The sequence below is a fragment of the Syngnathus leptorhynchus genome, chromosome 13, assembly GCF_054491065.1.
Source record: "Syngnathus leptorhynchus isolate UIUO chromosome 13, UIUO_Slep, whole genome shotgun sequence".
NCBI lineage: Eukaryota > Metazoa > Chordata > Actinopteri > Syngnathiformes > Syngnathidae > Syngnathus > Syngnathus leptorhynchus.
The window spans coordinates 8,070,997-8,086,022 of NC_141207.1; the positions used below are offsets into that span (position 1 = coordinate 8,070,997).

The window sequence follows — 15,026 nt, forward strand, 5'->3', positions numbered from 1 at the left end:
TCTGCTGCCTATTAAAGCCCAAAGACAAGCGAGGCCGGGAGGGTTGGCTTGTGATAGGTCACCTTGGGCTCAGTCTTACAACACGTATGGATTTTCTATTATTTTTTATTTGACTTTTCTTTTTTTCATTGAATTAGTTTTTAGAGCTCTTTTCAGTGTAATGTTGTGCCTTAGGTTGGAATTAATAACAGTCAAATAAAGAAAACAAAAAAAAGATCAGCACCCACAAATACATGGAGAAGGTTTTATATAACAAAAGTGTGTCAAAATTGTCACCAAAACATCAACAAATTGAGTCAATCAAGGAATCTGCAGATACCATGCAAAGCTGCCCCCTAGTGGCCGTCAGTAGCGTGGCGAATAACAGTCGAGCGATCTGATTGGATGCTTTGAGGATGCTGTCTCAAATTATTTTTACATAGCACAGAGGCCAGATTTCACCATAGTGATACACAGATCATCTCCAATCCAATCCAGGCTTCTGTGGAAAAAGAAAATGTGAATAATTTGATTTTTTTTTTTTTTCTTTTGAATGATGCTCTTTTTTTCAGATGAAGGCACTTAGTGTTTAGGGAATGCTTAGTTCAAACAGGAAATGCTATGTAGCCACAGTAGTTGGTCACGTAAATTCAAGCAAGCCAATCAAGTTGACAGTTTGGACTTTAGGAAAGTCATTGTAGCCAGGACGTTAAAGCTGATCGCCGCCGCCGTGCTCTTGGATCTTCATCACTGTGTCGTAGGACGGTGGAGGTTCCATGGTCCAGGGGGGCGGGGTACACGGGAGCGCCGGTTCCGGAGATGGTTCCAAGGCCGGTCCCGGGTCCGGCCCACCGCTGACAGAATCTGTTGACATCTCGCGTCGGATTCGGTCCAACCTCCTGAAGAGGGGAAGATATGACAAGCATTTGAAATTTTCCAAACAATGCTCTCAATGGTGTGAAGGGTTTAACACAATGCAGAGCACATCTTGTTTAAAGTGTTTGAGCACAGACAACACCATCGGAGAGTATCGTGGATAATCAAGCCGTAAAACTGCCGCCTTCTTATTCTCACTGTCATCTTCCTAAAGCCCCAAAGCACGTCACTTGCGTGACAAACTCCAAACTAACCCTCGCGTAATGACGACTACAACATAAATACAACCAATGCCATGCAAATATACTTTTCCTCAAATAATTGATTTGTCACTAAAAAATTCCGTTCCTAACTCGATGTCGAGTCAACAAATAAACGCTTTAGGAATTCCGAGTCAATACAAAAGTGTTGTATTTTTAATGGGAACTTCACCTTCTCAGGAATTCAGTTCTCGATGAAAGCAGGGTAAATAATGGATGAGGTCTGTTTAGTGTTTGCTTACAGGAGCTTTGTCAGAGGTATTTGTGCTGCCCTTTAAGATATTATTAGATGACTGATGTTAAAGCGTCAATGTCTTTGCAGCGCGTGCGCACAATACACATGCACGCGCACTCACTGCATGCAGGGACACCAAGTCAATGTAATCAATAAGTATTACTATCACTGAAAATGGAGAATTTCCACTCAGTAGCAACTGTAATTTTATATGACAGTATTTGTTCTTTTTAATGGAAAGTTTTTCTCTAAATGCTAAATAAAAGACTGAGTCCAGCAAAACATACTAACGGGTAGCCATCTATACGGACAATTTTACAATTGGTGGCGCAACACATGTAGACCAATGAAGTCATCATAATCAGATGTATTCTTTATCATTTGGAAAATTAGTTTTCACTTACTTTTCTAAATTTGCTGATAATTATAATTTTTGGTTGTTCGAGCCTGCCAGAGGAGAAATCTGACTTTTGCCACCCGTCATTAGTTGTGCCGTCATGGTTGATGATTCGTCTTTCTACCTTTGGATGGCCAGCGACTGTTGCGGGCTGAAGCGTGTGCCCGTCCGCGGGTGCAGCAAGAAGTGTCCAGGCACCGCCGCCTGCAGGTTCTTCATGGCCATGCACAGTCCACTCACCAGCAGGCCCACGCCCCCCATTCCTAGGAAGAGCCCCAAGACGGGCGCCGAAAAGCTGGGCAGAGGCGCGCACAGGGCTACCAACCCACCGGCCCCCATCAGCAGCACGCCCAGGAGGAGCAGCGCGCCCTGGGGCAGCGGCATCGCCGCCGTCCCGCTCCTCCTCGCCTTCCTTCGGGAGTCCTCAGCCAGCTTGCTGCAAAGACGCGTGTGCTTGTTCAGGCATCTCGTCGAGGTAAAAACACTTCCATGCCGTCTCCTTGGAAGACCCTCCCTCCTGCTGCTGCTTAGGGGGTGACGATCCCGGGCGTTGCCGCGTGGAGAGAAAGCATATCCGGGTTTGCGGTGGAGGAGAGACGCGGTAACCGGGGAACTCGGTTACTCTGCTTTGGGGCTGCAGGAGAGAGGAAGTGTGTGCGTGTGTAGGAAGGGGGGGAGAGGGGGGGGGGGGGGGGGTACACGAGGAGGGGTTTTTCTGTGACGAGATTCGGTTGGGCTGGACAGGGCCATGCACGTTTGGTGCACATTTTGGGCTGACGTAAACAATGTTTGCAAATAGAAACTCCAAAAGTCGAGAATGCAGAAATCGCACACGAAGGCTAAATTGATTCATTTGGGAGGATACTGAATGAAAAAAAGTGATCTTGAATGAAATATAAATACATTACACAAAGTAATGGCACGGAGAGGAATAATAAGCTATTACACTTTTTTTCTCTCGTCTCCAGATGTTGAAGCAAATAGTTGTCTTTAATTGCAATACTTGAAAGCAACCACGCGAGGGCGCAATTGTGACAGGCCCGAATGGTGGGCTGACAGAAATCCACCAGCGTGACTATTTGCAGGAATGGAATTTGAAGGTTCTGAAATAGGGAATTAATAGTCTATTTTTGTTTGAATAAAAAGTGTAGTGTACAGTAATAGTCTCGTATTTTAACCAGAAGTGTAAAAATAAGACAACCAACAGTCTGTACAGTCCAGTTGTGCCATTAATCACTTTTTTATTCAGTTGATATGAATATATTCACACACACTCATAGACAAACAAACTGTGTTGAAAATCTCTTGCATGATGAACCCTTAAAAACATGCATATGGAGGGATCGTTATGTCAACCAAAAAAAATTAATGCATCATCTATATTCAAAGTCTCACCAAAATCCTAAAATCTGATGGTCATTCTTAATGATTTTTTGAATGTATAAATAAATAGACATATATGACTACAAACAAATACCCCAAAAGATTTTTTTAAATAAAATATATAGTGTGTGGCACAATCATGAACAGGAGCTGTTTTTCTTCAACTGGACCTGAGTGCACCGCCTTTGTATTTTATGAACAGCTCCAAAAATTATCTTAGCACAGAACCTTCAGCGTGAAAGCAAAATAAAGGCAGGAAAATCCTACTAAAGCAGCCGAAGTGTATCTGGAGTCAATCTGAGGCACTTTTAATGGTGACAGATGTGTGCTGACTCCCATTTAAAATGAGTTTCAATGTGATTGTTTTTTTCTGAGCGAAGCCACATCCTAGCTACAAGGGTGTGCACACATTTGCAACCCCATTAGTTCAATCATTTATTTTCATTCCTTTTTTTTTTTAACAGATATGAACAATTTCAATTGAGTTGTACTGTATTGAGTTACATTATTTGTCTGAAAACATTTGGATTTGATCTGGTTTCTCATTTCTGGCATGTGTCAATGTTTGTCAATCTTTTTTTTTTTACATTCACTCTATGTCTCCAAAAACATGCATATTATGTTCATTGAAGACTATTAAATTGTGCATAGGTGTGAGTGTTTGTTTATGTTCCCAGGTCTTGCCTGGCAAGCTGTCCGAGCCTCCACCCAAAGTCATCCGGGCTAGGCTCCATCAACCGTGACATCACCCTACTGAGGATAAGCGTGGTAGGATGTGTTGGATGTGGCATTTAAACCTCAAAGCTAATCTCTCTGGAACGTCCGAACAATGGCTCGGCGGCCAGGTGCGTGTCAGAGTAGGCGCGGCGCAGGTGCGTGGAGCTGCACGTGGTTTTGATGGCCACCTCGTAGGGAGGCGGAGGTCCTAGCCAGGGGGGAGGATGCGGTGACGGGCTGAAGCCACCGTGATCCATTGGGGGGTAGTCAAAGTCCTCGCTGCGAGTGCCATGTCGTTGGCAATCCAGAGTCCTGCTCGGGAACAGAACAAATGCTTCATTATCTTCTTTAAGGGCCTCGTCATTCTGAGGTTCGGATATCGGTACAAAATTATTGGGGAGAAAAAAAATGTTTGAAAGTTCATCCAAACTTATTTGACTGATGCTTTAAAGAGCCTCGATGTACTGTAAATACGTTTCTTTTTTTCACCTCCATTATGATTGGATATAAAGAAGGGCCGTGTTGCCCCTACCAACATGGCCGCCAAGTAGGCAGCTCTGTCACACCAAATGAGTCTACTTTGTACGCAACCCAGAAAGTTATTAACAGCAGATAATTCTTGGACAGACAAACGTTTACAATTACTGAACAGTTTTCTATTTTTATGTCGATAAAGTGCTGTACATAATAAGACGTTTGAATTTGACACTTGTGGATTTGCCTAAAGCAACTACCTTTTATTTTTTTTTAAGTCCTTCAGTGTGCGAGGAAATTAAAAAAATATATACTTTACGAAACTCACCCTGGCATAAACACCGACTGGGACTCTGGGAAGCGACTGGCGTCGTGCACAAAGAGGGCATGGCTGCTGTAACCAGCGTACTCATTGTAAGGGTAGTGAGGGCAATCGGGATCGAACTCCTGCTGGTTGTAGTTGGAGGTGCTCTTGCTGTTCATGGCCCAGAAGAGCCCCAAGATGAGCATGACCACCCCCAGCACCACACAGCACAGGGAGAAGGGCTGTAGGCGGCTCTGCGACGACGCCAGGAAGGCGGTGGAGCCGCCCGTCACGATGAGGAAGGCACCGATGAAGATGGCTCCATGGTGCAGGGACGGCATCATCTCCACGGCGAGGTCGGCGCCAAGGCCGAACGGATAGCGTCACTCGGGTCCGGACGGGATGGAGAGCCCCATGCGCACGGAAGGTGATCAGACATTCACGTATTCCTTCAAATAATCCAGAAAAACTCACTTTTTCATCCCCCGGGAGCGGAAAGTGCGGAAAGAAGTGAGGCTCCAGTTTTGGGTGAAGGTGCTGGAAGGGATTTTTTGGAGGCTAAATGAAGGACTTGTTTGCAGAGCAGGCTGATGTGGACAAGCTGCGTGTTTGTCATCACAGCAGATGGACGAGAAGACTGAAGAGCCCATTAAGAAATCTTTACTGGCGCCCCACCCTCTTCTGTCTAATGTGTCTGAAGCCTACCACTTTAGTTTGTGTGTGTGTGTGTGTGTGTGTGTGTGTGTGTGTGTGTGTGTGTGTGTGTGTGTGTGTGTGTGTGTGTGTGTGTGTGTGTGTGTGTGTGTGTGTGTGTGTGTGTGTGTGTGTGTGTGTGTGTCCAGGAAAATGATGACATGGAAACTGGGTTTATGCATGTGACATCAATTACAGAAATAAGAGCATGTGTGGTAACAATCCCAATGATGATGGGCCATTAGGATTACACAAACAAAGCCTCTTGTGAAAAACAATGGTTAGATATGTGAATGTGTGGATAAAATTTTTGATCATTTACAATAATGTCACACAAATGGAAATATTGTTTCAGTTTCCAGGCGTCCAAGCTATTTCTCACACTCAGGGGATTTGTTATATAAATAAATATTTAATTATATTATTAAAATGATGTATAGAAATAACACCCATAAAAAAAATTCGTTTAATAAAATGTATGTTTGGGACGCACATTACTTTGATTTTTTTTTTTTTAATCAACACGATAAAGATGATTTTGGCACACTGTAGCTTTGAGGGTGGGATGGTGTGACCAATTCCCTGCACTGCGATTGGTCGAGTGTGCCAAAGAACAATGTGCCACTCCCACGCTTGACCAATCGTAGCAAGGCATTTACGCTTCATCCCGCCTTTACGGGGTAATCCTCCAATGGGTGTTTTCTGGTAGGCGTGGCTTAACATCCAGCAAGCACCAATCTCCTATCACTGGTGTAGGGTGACCGGCGCAGGCATTTGGCACTTTAACAAACCAATCTCCGTGGAAAGTATGATAACTTTTGTGTGATAAGATTAACTTTGTGTGTCAAAGAGCGTTTTTTTTACGGCACGACTCGGCTTCCTCTTGAGCATACAAGATGGAGTCTCTGCTCTACCTCGGTTTTACGGCGCTTCTTCTGCTCCTCCTGTGGGTCCAAGTGAAAGGTGTCGACTATGTGCTAGTTCACCAGCGTTGGATATTCGTCTGCTTGTTTTTGCTGCCTCTGTCTGTCGTTTTCGACGTGTACTTCTATGTTCGAGCATGGCTCATCTTCAAGATGTGCTCGGCGCCCAAACTGCACGAACAACGCGTGCGTGACATCCAGAGACAGGTGAGCAAACCTGGCGCATGCGCAGAGGATGAGGGCAAGACTTGATCCAAGGTGTACCTATGGAAAATTGTTTTTGTGTTAAGCCCAAAAGAAAGTCTAATATAAAATTAGTGATCGGGTGGCATCTTGTTTTGATTTCATGGGCCTTTGTGAAGAAAGGTAAAAAAAACAAGTTGGCTGACCAACTTAACCAACCCTCAGCTACTTTGACCCATTTTTAGGTGCGAGAGTGGAGGAAGGAAGGCAGCAAGGGCTTCATGTGTACTGGCCGACCCGGCTGGCTCACGGTGTCCTTGCGGGTGGGCAAGTACAAGAAGACCCACAGGAACATCACCATCAATATGATGGACATCCTGGAGGTGGACACCCAAAAGCAGGTGAGTAGAAGACTCAGCCACATTCCGCTGATTGCAAATTCTTGTCCCCCTAGGATTTTTGGAGGCCATTCCCTGATTTTGAAGTTGGTCTTTTTGTCTTTTTTGGTGTTCAGGTGGTGCGAGTGGAGCCCTTGGCCAACATGGGTCAGGTGACGGCACTCCTCACCTCCATTGGCTGGACTCTACCTGTGCTCCCTGAGCTGGATGACCTCACCGTGGGTACGTCGCATTCGTATCTCGCAGAGTAGGAGGAGCTGTGATGGCGGAAGGGGGCTTCGGTCCAACATCCATCACCGCTTCCTGTTTGGCCTCGTTCCTAATACTATTAGAGGAACGACGCTGGAGCTGCGCAGATAAAAAAAAAAAAAAACACGGCGGAAATGGCCCCCGAGCTGGAGGCGCCCGGGGATCGTGTTTCATAATAGATTTCCTGATGCCATAAACTGCACATCAACGCGGCCTAATGTTTTCCCATCAGGCGCATTCGTTTACCCTGACGGCGAGCGGCATCTGTTGTTGTGCTGCCAGAAATGAAATCACACTACCTCCCTCTCATCTGTCTCAGGTGGTTTGGTGATGGGCACCGGCATCGAGTCGTCCTCTCACATTCACGGCCTCTTCCAGCACATCTGCGTGGCCTACGAGCTGGTGCTGGCTGACGGCAGCTTCGTGCGCTGCAGTGAGGTGAGGCACAGGTAGAAAACAATCCAGACTAGATTTTCTGCCTGGCAAGGTAATTGATTATTTTGAACTTTCTCATACGTCCACGGAAAAAAAAGAAAAGTTATTAGCTAGCTAGCTAATTAAATAGCTACTTCATATAGCATCCTCTTTTGAAAAATTCAACTCTACTGTTTTGACCACTAGGAGGAGAACACGGACCTCTTCCACGCCGTGCCGTGGTCCTGCGGCACTCTTGGATTCCTGGTGGCGGCTGAGATCAAAATCGTGCCCGCCAAGCCGTGGGTGAAGCTGCGCTACGAGCCGGTGCGAGGCCTCGACAACATTTGCCGTCGCTTCGCCGAGGCGTCGCGAGACAAGCGCAACACTTTTGTGGAGGGCATCCAGTACACGCTGGACTCCGCCGTCATCATGACGGGCAGCATGAGCGAGGACGCCGAGCCCGACAAGGTGGGATTTTTTTAAATATCAAAATAAATAATTATATGATAAATCTTTGCGTTGTTTCCGTTCAGATCAACAGAATCGGGCTGCACTTCAAACCGTGGTTCTTCAAACACGTGGAGGGCTACCTGATGGGCGGCAAGGATGGCGTGGAGTACATCCCCCTCAGACAATACTACCACAGACACACACGCAGCATCTTCTGGGAGCTCCAGGTAACAAACCTGAACTATTTTTTGGGGGGAAAAATCATCTTATCACACTCAATATTGCCATTGGGATTATTTTTCAGAGACCGAAATGAGACTCCATTAGTTTGGTGCAGCCACTTAATGGCGTGTTTAATTATGCATCGTGCTGCTCTGACACGTGGCCATCTGCGGACGCACTGAAAGCGATGTCACGGGACGGGCTGACTCGACGAAATCACGAGACCATATCTGCTTCTTCTTGATGCTGATTGTAATTTTCCTCTCGCTTCTTTTGACGTCCCTGAAATCATTTAAAATTGCGCTCGATAGTATTACGGTTGGGGACGAGGTGTACAGTTTTGGTCACGCATCAGTTGTGCGTCACGGGCTGAAATTGTCATCCCACCAGGATATCATTCCCTTCGGCAACCACCCGGCGTTCCGCTGGCTCTTTGGCTGGATGGTTCCGCCCAAGATTTCCCTGCTGAAACTCACGCAGGGAGAAACCATCCGCCGTCTGTACGAGCAGCACCACGTGGTCCAGGACATGCTGGTACCCATGAAGGACTTGCACTCTGCCATCACATGCTTTCACCAGGACATCCAGGTAGAGAAGACATTTTGATTCGCTTACCTTTCGCCAAAATGCCGTGACTGATTTTGGATGATGTGAGCCACCTCTCGGCAAGGCCCTTCAAACAAAAAAGTGTATTTTCTGTGTTCAGGTTTACCCTCTCTGGCTCTGCCCGTTCCTCCTACCACCCGGGAGGGGCATGGTCCACCCCAAAAGTGACGAGGAGGAACTGTACGTGGACATCGGGGCCTACGGCGAGCCCAAAGTCAAACACTTTGAGGCAACGGCGTCCACAAAGCGGCTGGAGAAATTTGTTCGAGACGTCCACGGGTAGGTCGCTCAAGATTTTGTGCTGTAAAGTTTAACCGCGCAAATATTTCAAAATCCTTTGACGACATTTGCTTCTAGCTTAATGACTCAGATATCTTTTCTAAGTTTTTTTTTTGTTGACTTTGCAGGTTCCAGATGCTGTACGCCGACGTCTACATGGACCGCGACGAGTTCTGGGAGATGTTCGACGGGCAGCTGTATCAGAAATTGAGAGAGGAGCTCGGCTGCAAGGACACTTTCCCCGAAGTTTACGACAAAATCTGTAAGGCCGCCAGACACTGATCTTCTGCGGCCGCAGGTTGGGATTGAGTCCCCGTCAAATGTCTCATATGTTGATCATCTACCTTCAAGTCATAATGTGCCTGCGTGTTCAAAAATGTTTGACAGACATTTTTATAAAAATACATAACAAGGTCCAATTTTTATAACAGTGTTTTAATCAATAAAAATTTTAAAATCTACAGGTCACATCTTAAAATCAAGTGCATTTGTGTTTGAGGTAAATTCACACAGAATAAAAATCATTTAAACTCCAATTAAAACAGATAAAACAGATATGTATATATATATATATAAAATCAATTCATTATGTCTCTGCCCTAAATGAGGTAGGAGGCTGAGGACGCCTCGGCCGCCTCCAGCGCGACCAGCTGCCGAAAAAGGGAAGAGGTTAGATCTTCCTCGTCCTCTTGAAGGCTGCTGGTGTCAGAGGGCGAACTCAAAAAGCAGCCCGAGGTCCCCTCGGCCAACTCCAGCTCCTCAAAATCCTCAAATGTGACGGGGGTCAGGTCATCCTCATCCAGGCTGCTGCACGAGGGTGAAGATGAAAAGCAGCTAGGGGACATCTCCAGCTCCTCCAACTCCTTGAAAAGCCCGTAGGTCATCAGGTTGTCCTCACTCAAGCCACCGATGGATGGGGATGAGGAGTAAGTTGGAGGCAACTGAAAATCCATGGAGATGGTGCAGCCAGGGTTCACTGTAGGCCCTCCCTGCCACATGCTGGTATATGGCAAGAAGGGCGCCCCCAAGTGGCCAGTCAAGTCCTCACAGTGGCTATAAGTGACAGAGGGCGGGGCCGGTGCGGGGATGTCAGGTACACGCACTGCAAACACAAAAATTGTCAGTTACTCCCGAGATGAGATACACTGCGATGAATCGACACGCTCGATCAGATGATCAATCCCCAAAAAAATTCAAAGAAACATTTTCTGAGACGTACCTGTATTATTATAGCCCATTGGAACATCATGTGGGTGGAGGACATGATTGGTCCGTTCAGATTTCTTGGGACTGCACCACACTCTCTTTTTCTTTTTCCCCTGCACAAAACATACAATCACGTCATTTTACACAAAAACACTTAAAAAAAAAATTATTACGATGGATTCTAACTCACATAGTTATCTTGACAGGACCAATCCGGGTGCAAGATGGCATGGATCTGGTTGAGCCGATTGGATTCCACGAAGTATTTTTCCTTCTCGTCCTCAGTGAGCGACTTCCACTGTGGATTTAATGAGAAAGTGTCAGTACGCACGTGGATGGGGGGCGGGGGGCATGCGTGCGTGAATGCGTGCGTGCGTATCCTACTTACCATCTGCCCCAAGACCTTGTTAACGGACGCGCTGTCTTTTCGTTCTCCGCTCGCGTTTTCAATTAGAGCTTTCACATGTGGCCGCTGCTCCTTCATAAACAACATGAAGGCATTTGGCGGTTTTTTAATGTAGGGCTTGGAAGAATTCTCGGCTTCTTTAGTCCTGCTGGAAAAACAAAAACACAAGCAAATGCATGTCTCCAACGGGTGGACGTTCAAAGGAATACATCTTGCAGAAAATCATCACTGTGGATTTACCGTGCTTTTTTGGGTGTCGATGCATTTTGAGGTGTTGGTGGTGGGGTGGGGGGGAGCAAGTAACATCCTGGTGGTGGTGGTGGGATGTTATTGGACAAGTGTCCAAGGCTACAAAAAAACACGTACGTTAGGATGCAAAAAACGTTGACGTTAGAAATATGATATGATTTACATTTGTTACTTACATCACTCGATCAAGCAGGTGGCCGAACACTACGTGTGCGTCAAAGATCTGCAAGAAAAAAAAGTTATTAACCAATTGTTTTATGAGAAAGATGGAACGAGTAGATTTTTGTCATGTTCCCGTGCATGTTTCCCCTCAAAATCCAGAGTTTGCATACGTTTTTTTATACTTTAATCTTCATTCAGATCTGGCTGCAATTCCTCATTTAACATCTGGTTTGATAACGTTTTCGTTTTGAGTTGAGTTTTTCGTTCCGAATTGTGTCCTCAAGTTTGTGCATGTTCCACGAAGTTTTAGAAAAGTTATTAATGCAAAAACTTTCCTTATTAAATTTATTCGTCTAAAACTTTTCCCTACCTCATTTGGACGATTTGGCATCATCTTGAAATGAGGGTTGGTTAACTTCTCTCCGTCTGATGTCTAGCCGTTATGATTGGCCTTATTATCGATGTCTACTATATATATATATATTAAAAAAAAAAAAAAGAAGAGGCCTCCTGATCAGCCAATCACAACACAGAGATTGCCTTTGATACGTCAGCGGATATTACGCACATCGAACATGAAAGAGCAGCTAAGCTAACCTGCTAGGTGGCTATCTAACGGCTGAACGTGGCCCGGGCCACCGTTCTATTCGGACAAAATGTTTTTCACTTTTGTTAAATCCACTAAAGAGATATGAAAATAGTAATTTGTTCGTTCCCTGTCCATCACAATACGGCAGGCGGGCCTTCGAAAGTCGCCATTTTCAGAGCCAGGACGGGTGCACTTGACGTGATCGCATTTTTCGGCGAATGTTACAAACTTTCTAAAACAGTCAAACATAACATTAGATATTCGAAATAACTTCAAAATATAAATTCAGGGCACTCTTTAAACATCTTTTGATAGGTGTATATGTAATATCAGAAAGGCTAGAAATGTTAAATCTGGTTAACAGCTCGTCACATTGTGAGGATGAAATTGAAGTGTCAAATTGAATTATGTCAGTAAAATTAAAAATTTGCGTTTACTTTGTAATGCTTTTTAACTTTTGCAAGGACCAAATGGTATAAACTAGAAAAAGAATGACAGAAAAGGCAATCACTGTCGCCTACTTGATGCTACACGTAATTCCATACAACACAAACCTATGTATATTAGTTTTATCTTCGAAATGTATTCTTTTTTTTCCCCAAAATATATATTCTTATAGACTTTGACCAACGGCCAACTTTGTTTTTTTCACCAAACTCGCCCAGGTGGCTATTTTTCTTTTTTTTTTTAATGAAAGGAGGTATTTATCCTTAAAGATACAAATACTCTTCTTAATATTAGGACTTCAATTTTATCAAAATATTGTTGTGGGAATTATATTTTTATTCAAATAAATATTTTTTTAAAAATTATATCGAAAATCACATGTCTCAAAATCACGTGATAGAGGGGGGTGGGGTAATCAAAACAGACACAAAATGGCTGCCATAGGAGACGATGCCGCTGCAATGGACAGCATTTCCAGGTCGCCCGGGGTCCATTCTGCTCCTCCGAACGCCACCGCGAATGTAACCAGTTACGGGGAAAGTGCAGAGGACGTGAAGGAACCACCGCTGCCAGCGGTTAAAAAAAACATGACAAGTAAGCGACTAACCGTTCCATCTTCCGTAGCATGCTAATGCTAATAGCTCACAACAACTGTAGTAGTGTTTTATATTGTTTAAAGCAGATGCCCCTAACGTGATGCCCGTGAGTACCAAGTTGCCTCAAAGACCACTTGGATGACCCTTGGGCTCTTATATATATCGATTATTTTGCATTTAGTCTAATATTTTTTTAAATGCAGACAAATGACACAAGCAGTAAGTTTTAATTTCAGAAGATGTTGTGCACCACATAAAAGCTTAGTTTAATACAGATGTTTGTGGTTTAATATGTGAAGCCCTTTGAGATCTATTTTTGGAATTAAGGCCTATATAAATAAATTTGACTTGACTATTCCATCTGCTAACTCAAGGCGATGGCGGTGTGGAAACAGCAGAAGAAGCCGTGGAGCCCACAGAGCCCGACATCAACGCGTTGTGTACCGACATGTTTGAAAAGATGTCTGTCTTTCTTCAAGGAGAACTCACAGGTATCATTCGTGTATTTTTGCACGTCTTCTATTTTTTCTTTCGCAGTCCAGAACGCAGCCATGTTGCCTTCACTTGTCGTTTTGTTGCGTCAACATTCTCATGGTCCTTGTTTCAGCCACTTGTGAGGATTATCGTCTGTTGGAGAACATGAACAAGCTGACTAGTCTAAAATACATGGAGATGAAAGACATCAGCATCAACATCAGTCGAAACTTGCAGGATCTCAACAATAAATGTGAGTCGTGCGTAAAATGTGTCATCCTCTCCTGAGGGATAATCAACGCCTTTCCAATCAGTCACCTTTTTTTTGTTTTCTTAGATGCTAGTCTTCAGCCCTACCTGGACCAGATAAATCAGATTGAGGAGCAAGTGTCGTCGTTGGAACAAGCCGCCTATAAACTGGACGCATATTCCAAAAAACTAGGTAAGACACCAATGTTGCATTAAGGTTTCAGAGATTTTTTATTTTATTTTAAAAACGTCCAACGTATGTTTCCATGAAAATCTGACAAATAATCAAACAAAATAGATTTAATATCATTAAAAAAAATACTACCTCTATTGTTGGCAATTTCCCAGTCACTTGAAAGTGACCCTGGGGTCAGAAATAGCCAGATAAGCAAAGTGTGCTTCTTCAGTTGTTCAGCAGGTGGCGATATCACACCACAAATCAACTTGTCTGTCCAGCTCACCCGCCTTAAGTTTTTGTTTCTCTCTGCAGAGGCCAGATTCAAAAAACTGGAGAAGCGATGAAGGCAGACACACCACAAACACGTAGCTTTTCCTTCTGTCACCTGATCTAATCACACTTGATGTCCGGTACGTGCACGGCAAGGCCAGGAGGACGCACACCTAGAGAACGGCTGACTGAGGAAGCAGCAGCAGCAGCAGCAGCAGCTCAAGGCTGGCAGTGTTTTAGCCTTAGATTTGAACACGCAGTGACACAGCAAATGTTGTACAACAGTGAGTTTGTACTTTCTTCAAAAAGCAACAGCCTCATCCTGGTGGAATGCTTAGCACAGGATCACGATCTGCACTTGTCCCGAATTTAGAGAAACGGTAGAATGAAGCAGGTTCCGAGACTACTGAAGGCCAACCTCCTCTTAAAACTGAAATGTTTTTAATGAGCTCAATGTTTTATGTTGTCAAATATTTACTAATACTTAACATGTTTTTTTTTTTTTTTAAATAAACCATAATGCTGACTTGATTGCACAGACTTTTTCCTATTACTACAGTTCATTTTTTTTTTTTTTTTTTAAGAGCAGGTTGACCGAACTCAACCTACCTGAAAGCTCTTGTATGATATTAATTGACAAAGAGTAAATCAAAGAACATCTTAGCTGTAATTAGAGCTAGCTAGAACTATTTTGCCCAAAGTTTTATCTCTGTGGCTTACAACACGAATCATCGTAACTGATCTTGACAGTTTCTCACCGAAGAATACATAAGTACTGCAAACGTGTGTGTGTGTGTGTGCACGCATGTGTTTGTGTAAGGCCTAATCTAAACCAGGTCTCTGTCATTAGTCCGTTTGAGGCCCCGGCACACAGAGGGAGCTCATTATTCATACTGTAACATTATTTACTGTTGCACTGTGATCCTTCCATGTCTACTTTCCCCCCCTCTGCTTGTTTGTAAGGCCCCATGGGTGCAAATTCTGCTCCTTCTCCCAGAGATTCTCAAATCTGGGTCTGTTAAATTGCTGTATGTATGCACTCTATAGGATGCCAGCACTCAGTTAAGCACAAAGAAAGTCATTTATTGGTAAAGAGATCAAATGAAGATTTAAAGACCAAAATATGAATTGCTCTAAAAAGCAAGAATAGTTTAT

General features: G+C 44.3%; 5 protein-coding genes across 5 annotated transcripts; 2 read left to right on the forward strand and 3 right to left on the reverse strand.

The window, feature by feature from the left end:
- Positions 1-108: 108 nt before the first annotated feature.
- On the reverse strand, positions 109-2,369 carry LOC147047427 (uncharacterized). Its single transcript, XM_085928524.1, has 2 exons — positions 1,872-2,369; positions 109-878 (listed from the first exon to the last, which is right to left on the reverse strand). Exons 1-2 carry the CDS (start codon positions 2,129-2,131, stop codon positions 689-691), a joined length of 450 nt encoding a protein of 149 aa, XP_085784650.1. The 5' UTR covers positions 2,132-2,369; the 3' UTR covers positions 109-688.
- A 618-nt stretch (positions 2,370-2,987) lies between these two features.
- Positions 2,988-6,453, reverse strand: LOC147047428 (uncharacterized). The gene is made up of 2 exons (XM_085928522.1): positions 4,650-6,453; positions 2,988-4,159 (listed from the first exon to the last, which is right to left on the reverse strand). The coding sequence occupies exons 1-2, from the start codon at positions 4,967-4,969 to the stop codon at positions 3,922-3,924; spliced, it is 558 nt and encodes a 185-aa protein (XP_085784648.1). The 5' UTR covers positions 4,970-6,453; the 3' UTR covers positions 2,988-3,921.
- dhcr24 (24-dehydrocholesterol reductase) lies at positions 6,028-9,464 on the forward strand. Its single transcript, XM_085928510.1, has 9 exons — positions 6,028-6,448; positions 6,670-6,825; positions 6,939-7,044; positions 7,391-7,509; positions 7,693-7,956; positions 8,022-8,165; positions 8,551-8,748; positions 8,867-9,045; positions 9,174-9,464. Exons 1-9 carry the CDS (start codon positions 6,215-6,217, stop codon positions 9,325-9,327), a joined length of 1,554 nt encoding a protein of 517 aa, XP_085784636.1. The 5' UTR covers positions 6,028-6,214; the 3' UTR covers positions 9,328-9,464.
- A 19-nt stretch (positions 9,465-9,483) lies between these two features.
- On the reverse strand, positions 9,484-11,515 carry LOC147047430 (uncharacterized). The gene is made up of 7 exons (XM_085928512.1): positions 11,439-11,515; positions 11,083-11,129; positions 10,898-11,005; positions 10,640-10,805; positions 10,442-10,549; positions 10,265-10,364; positions 9,484-10,147 (listed from the first exon to the last, which is right to left on the reverse strand). The coding sequence occupies exons 1-7, from the start codon at positions 11,460-11,462 to the stop codon at positions 9,645-9,647; spliced, it is 1,056 nt and encodes a 351-aa protein (XP_085784638.1). The 5' UTR covers positions 11,463-11,515; the 3' UTR covers positions 9,484-9,644.
- A 988-nt stretch (positions 11,516-12,503) lies between these two features.
- Positions 12,504-14,397, forward strand: bloc1s2 (biogenesis of lysosomal organelles complex-1, subunit 2). The gene is made up of 5 exons (XM_085928008.1): positions 12,504-12,698; positions 13,075-13,191; positions 13,308-13,427; positions 13,512-13,616; positions 13,914-14,397. The coding sequence occupies exons 1-5, from the start codon at positions 12,536-12,538 to the stop codon at positions 13,943-13,945; spliced, it is 537 nt and encodes a 178-aa protein (XP_085784134.1). The 5' UTR covers positions 12,504-12,535; the 3' UTR covers positions 13,946-14,397.
- The last annotated feature ends 629 nt before the right edge of the window (positions 14,398-15,026 follow it).

Coding starts and splice junctions, on each gene's coding strand:
- LOC147047427 (XM_085928524.1), bottom strand. CDS start 2,131: ATGCCGCTGCCCCAGGGCGCGCTGCTCCTCCTGGGCGTGCTGCTGATG. Junction 879..1,871: donor CAGTCGCTGGCCATCCAAAG/GTAGAAAGACGA, acceptor TCCCCTCTTCAG/GAGGTTGGACCGAATCCGAC.
- LOC147047428 (XM_085928522.1), bottom strand. CDS start 4,969: ATGATGCCGTCCCTGCACCATGGAGCCATCTTCATCGGTGCCTTCCTC. Junction 4,160..4,649: donor CAGTCGGTGTTTATGCCAGG/GTGAGTTTCGTA, acceptor GTTCCCGAGCAG/GACTCTGGATTGCCAACGAC.
- dhcr24 (XM_085928510.1), top strand. CDS start 6,215: ATGGAGTCTCTGCTCTACCTCGGTTTTACGGCGCTTCTTCTGCTCCTC. Junction 6,826..6,938: donor AGGTGGACACCCAAAAGCAG/GTGAGTAGAAGA, acceptor TTTGGTGTTCAG/GTGGTGCGAGTGGAGCCCTT. Junction 7,510..7,692: donor GCTTCGTGCGCTGCAGTGAG/GTGAGGCACAGG, acceptor TTTGACCACTAG/GAGGAGAACACGGACCTCTT.
- LOC147047430 (XM_085928512.1), bottom strand. CDS start 11,462: ATGATGCCAAATCGTCCAAATGAG. Junction 11,006..11,082: donor CACCTGCTTGATCGAGTGAT/GTAAGTAACAAA, acceptor GTTTTTTTGTAG/CCTTGGACACTTGTCCAATA. Junction 10,365..10,441: donor GGTCCTGTCAAGATAACTAT/GTGAGTTAGAAT, acceptor TGTTTTGTGCAG/GGGAAAAAGAAAAAGAGAGT.
- bloc1s2 (XM_085928008.1), top strand. CDS start 12,536: ATGGCTGCCATAGGAGACGATGCCGCTGCAATGGACAGCATTTCCAGG. Junction 13,192..13,307: donor TCTTCAAGGAGAACTCACAG/GTATCATTCGTG, acceptor TCCTTGTTTCAG/CCACTTGTGAGGATTATCGT. Junction 13,428..13,511: donor GCAGGATCTCAACAATAAAT/GTGAGTCGTGCG, acceptor TTGTTTTCTTAG/ATGCTAGTCTTCAGCCCTAC.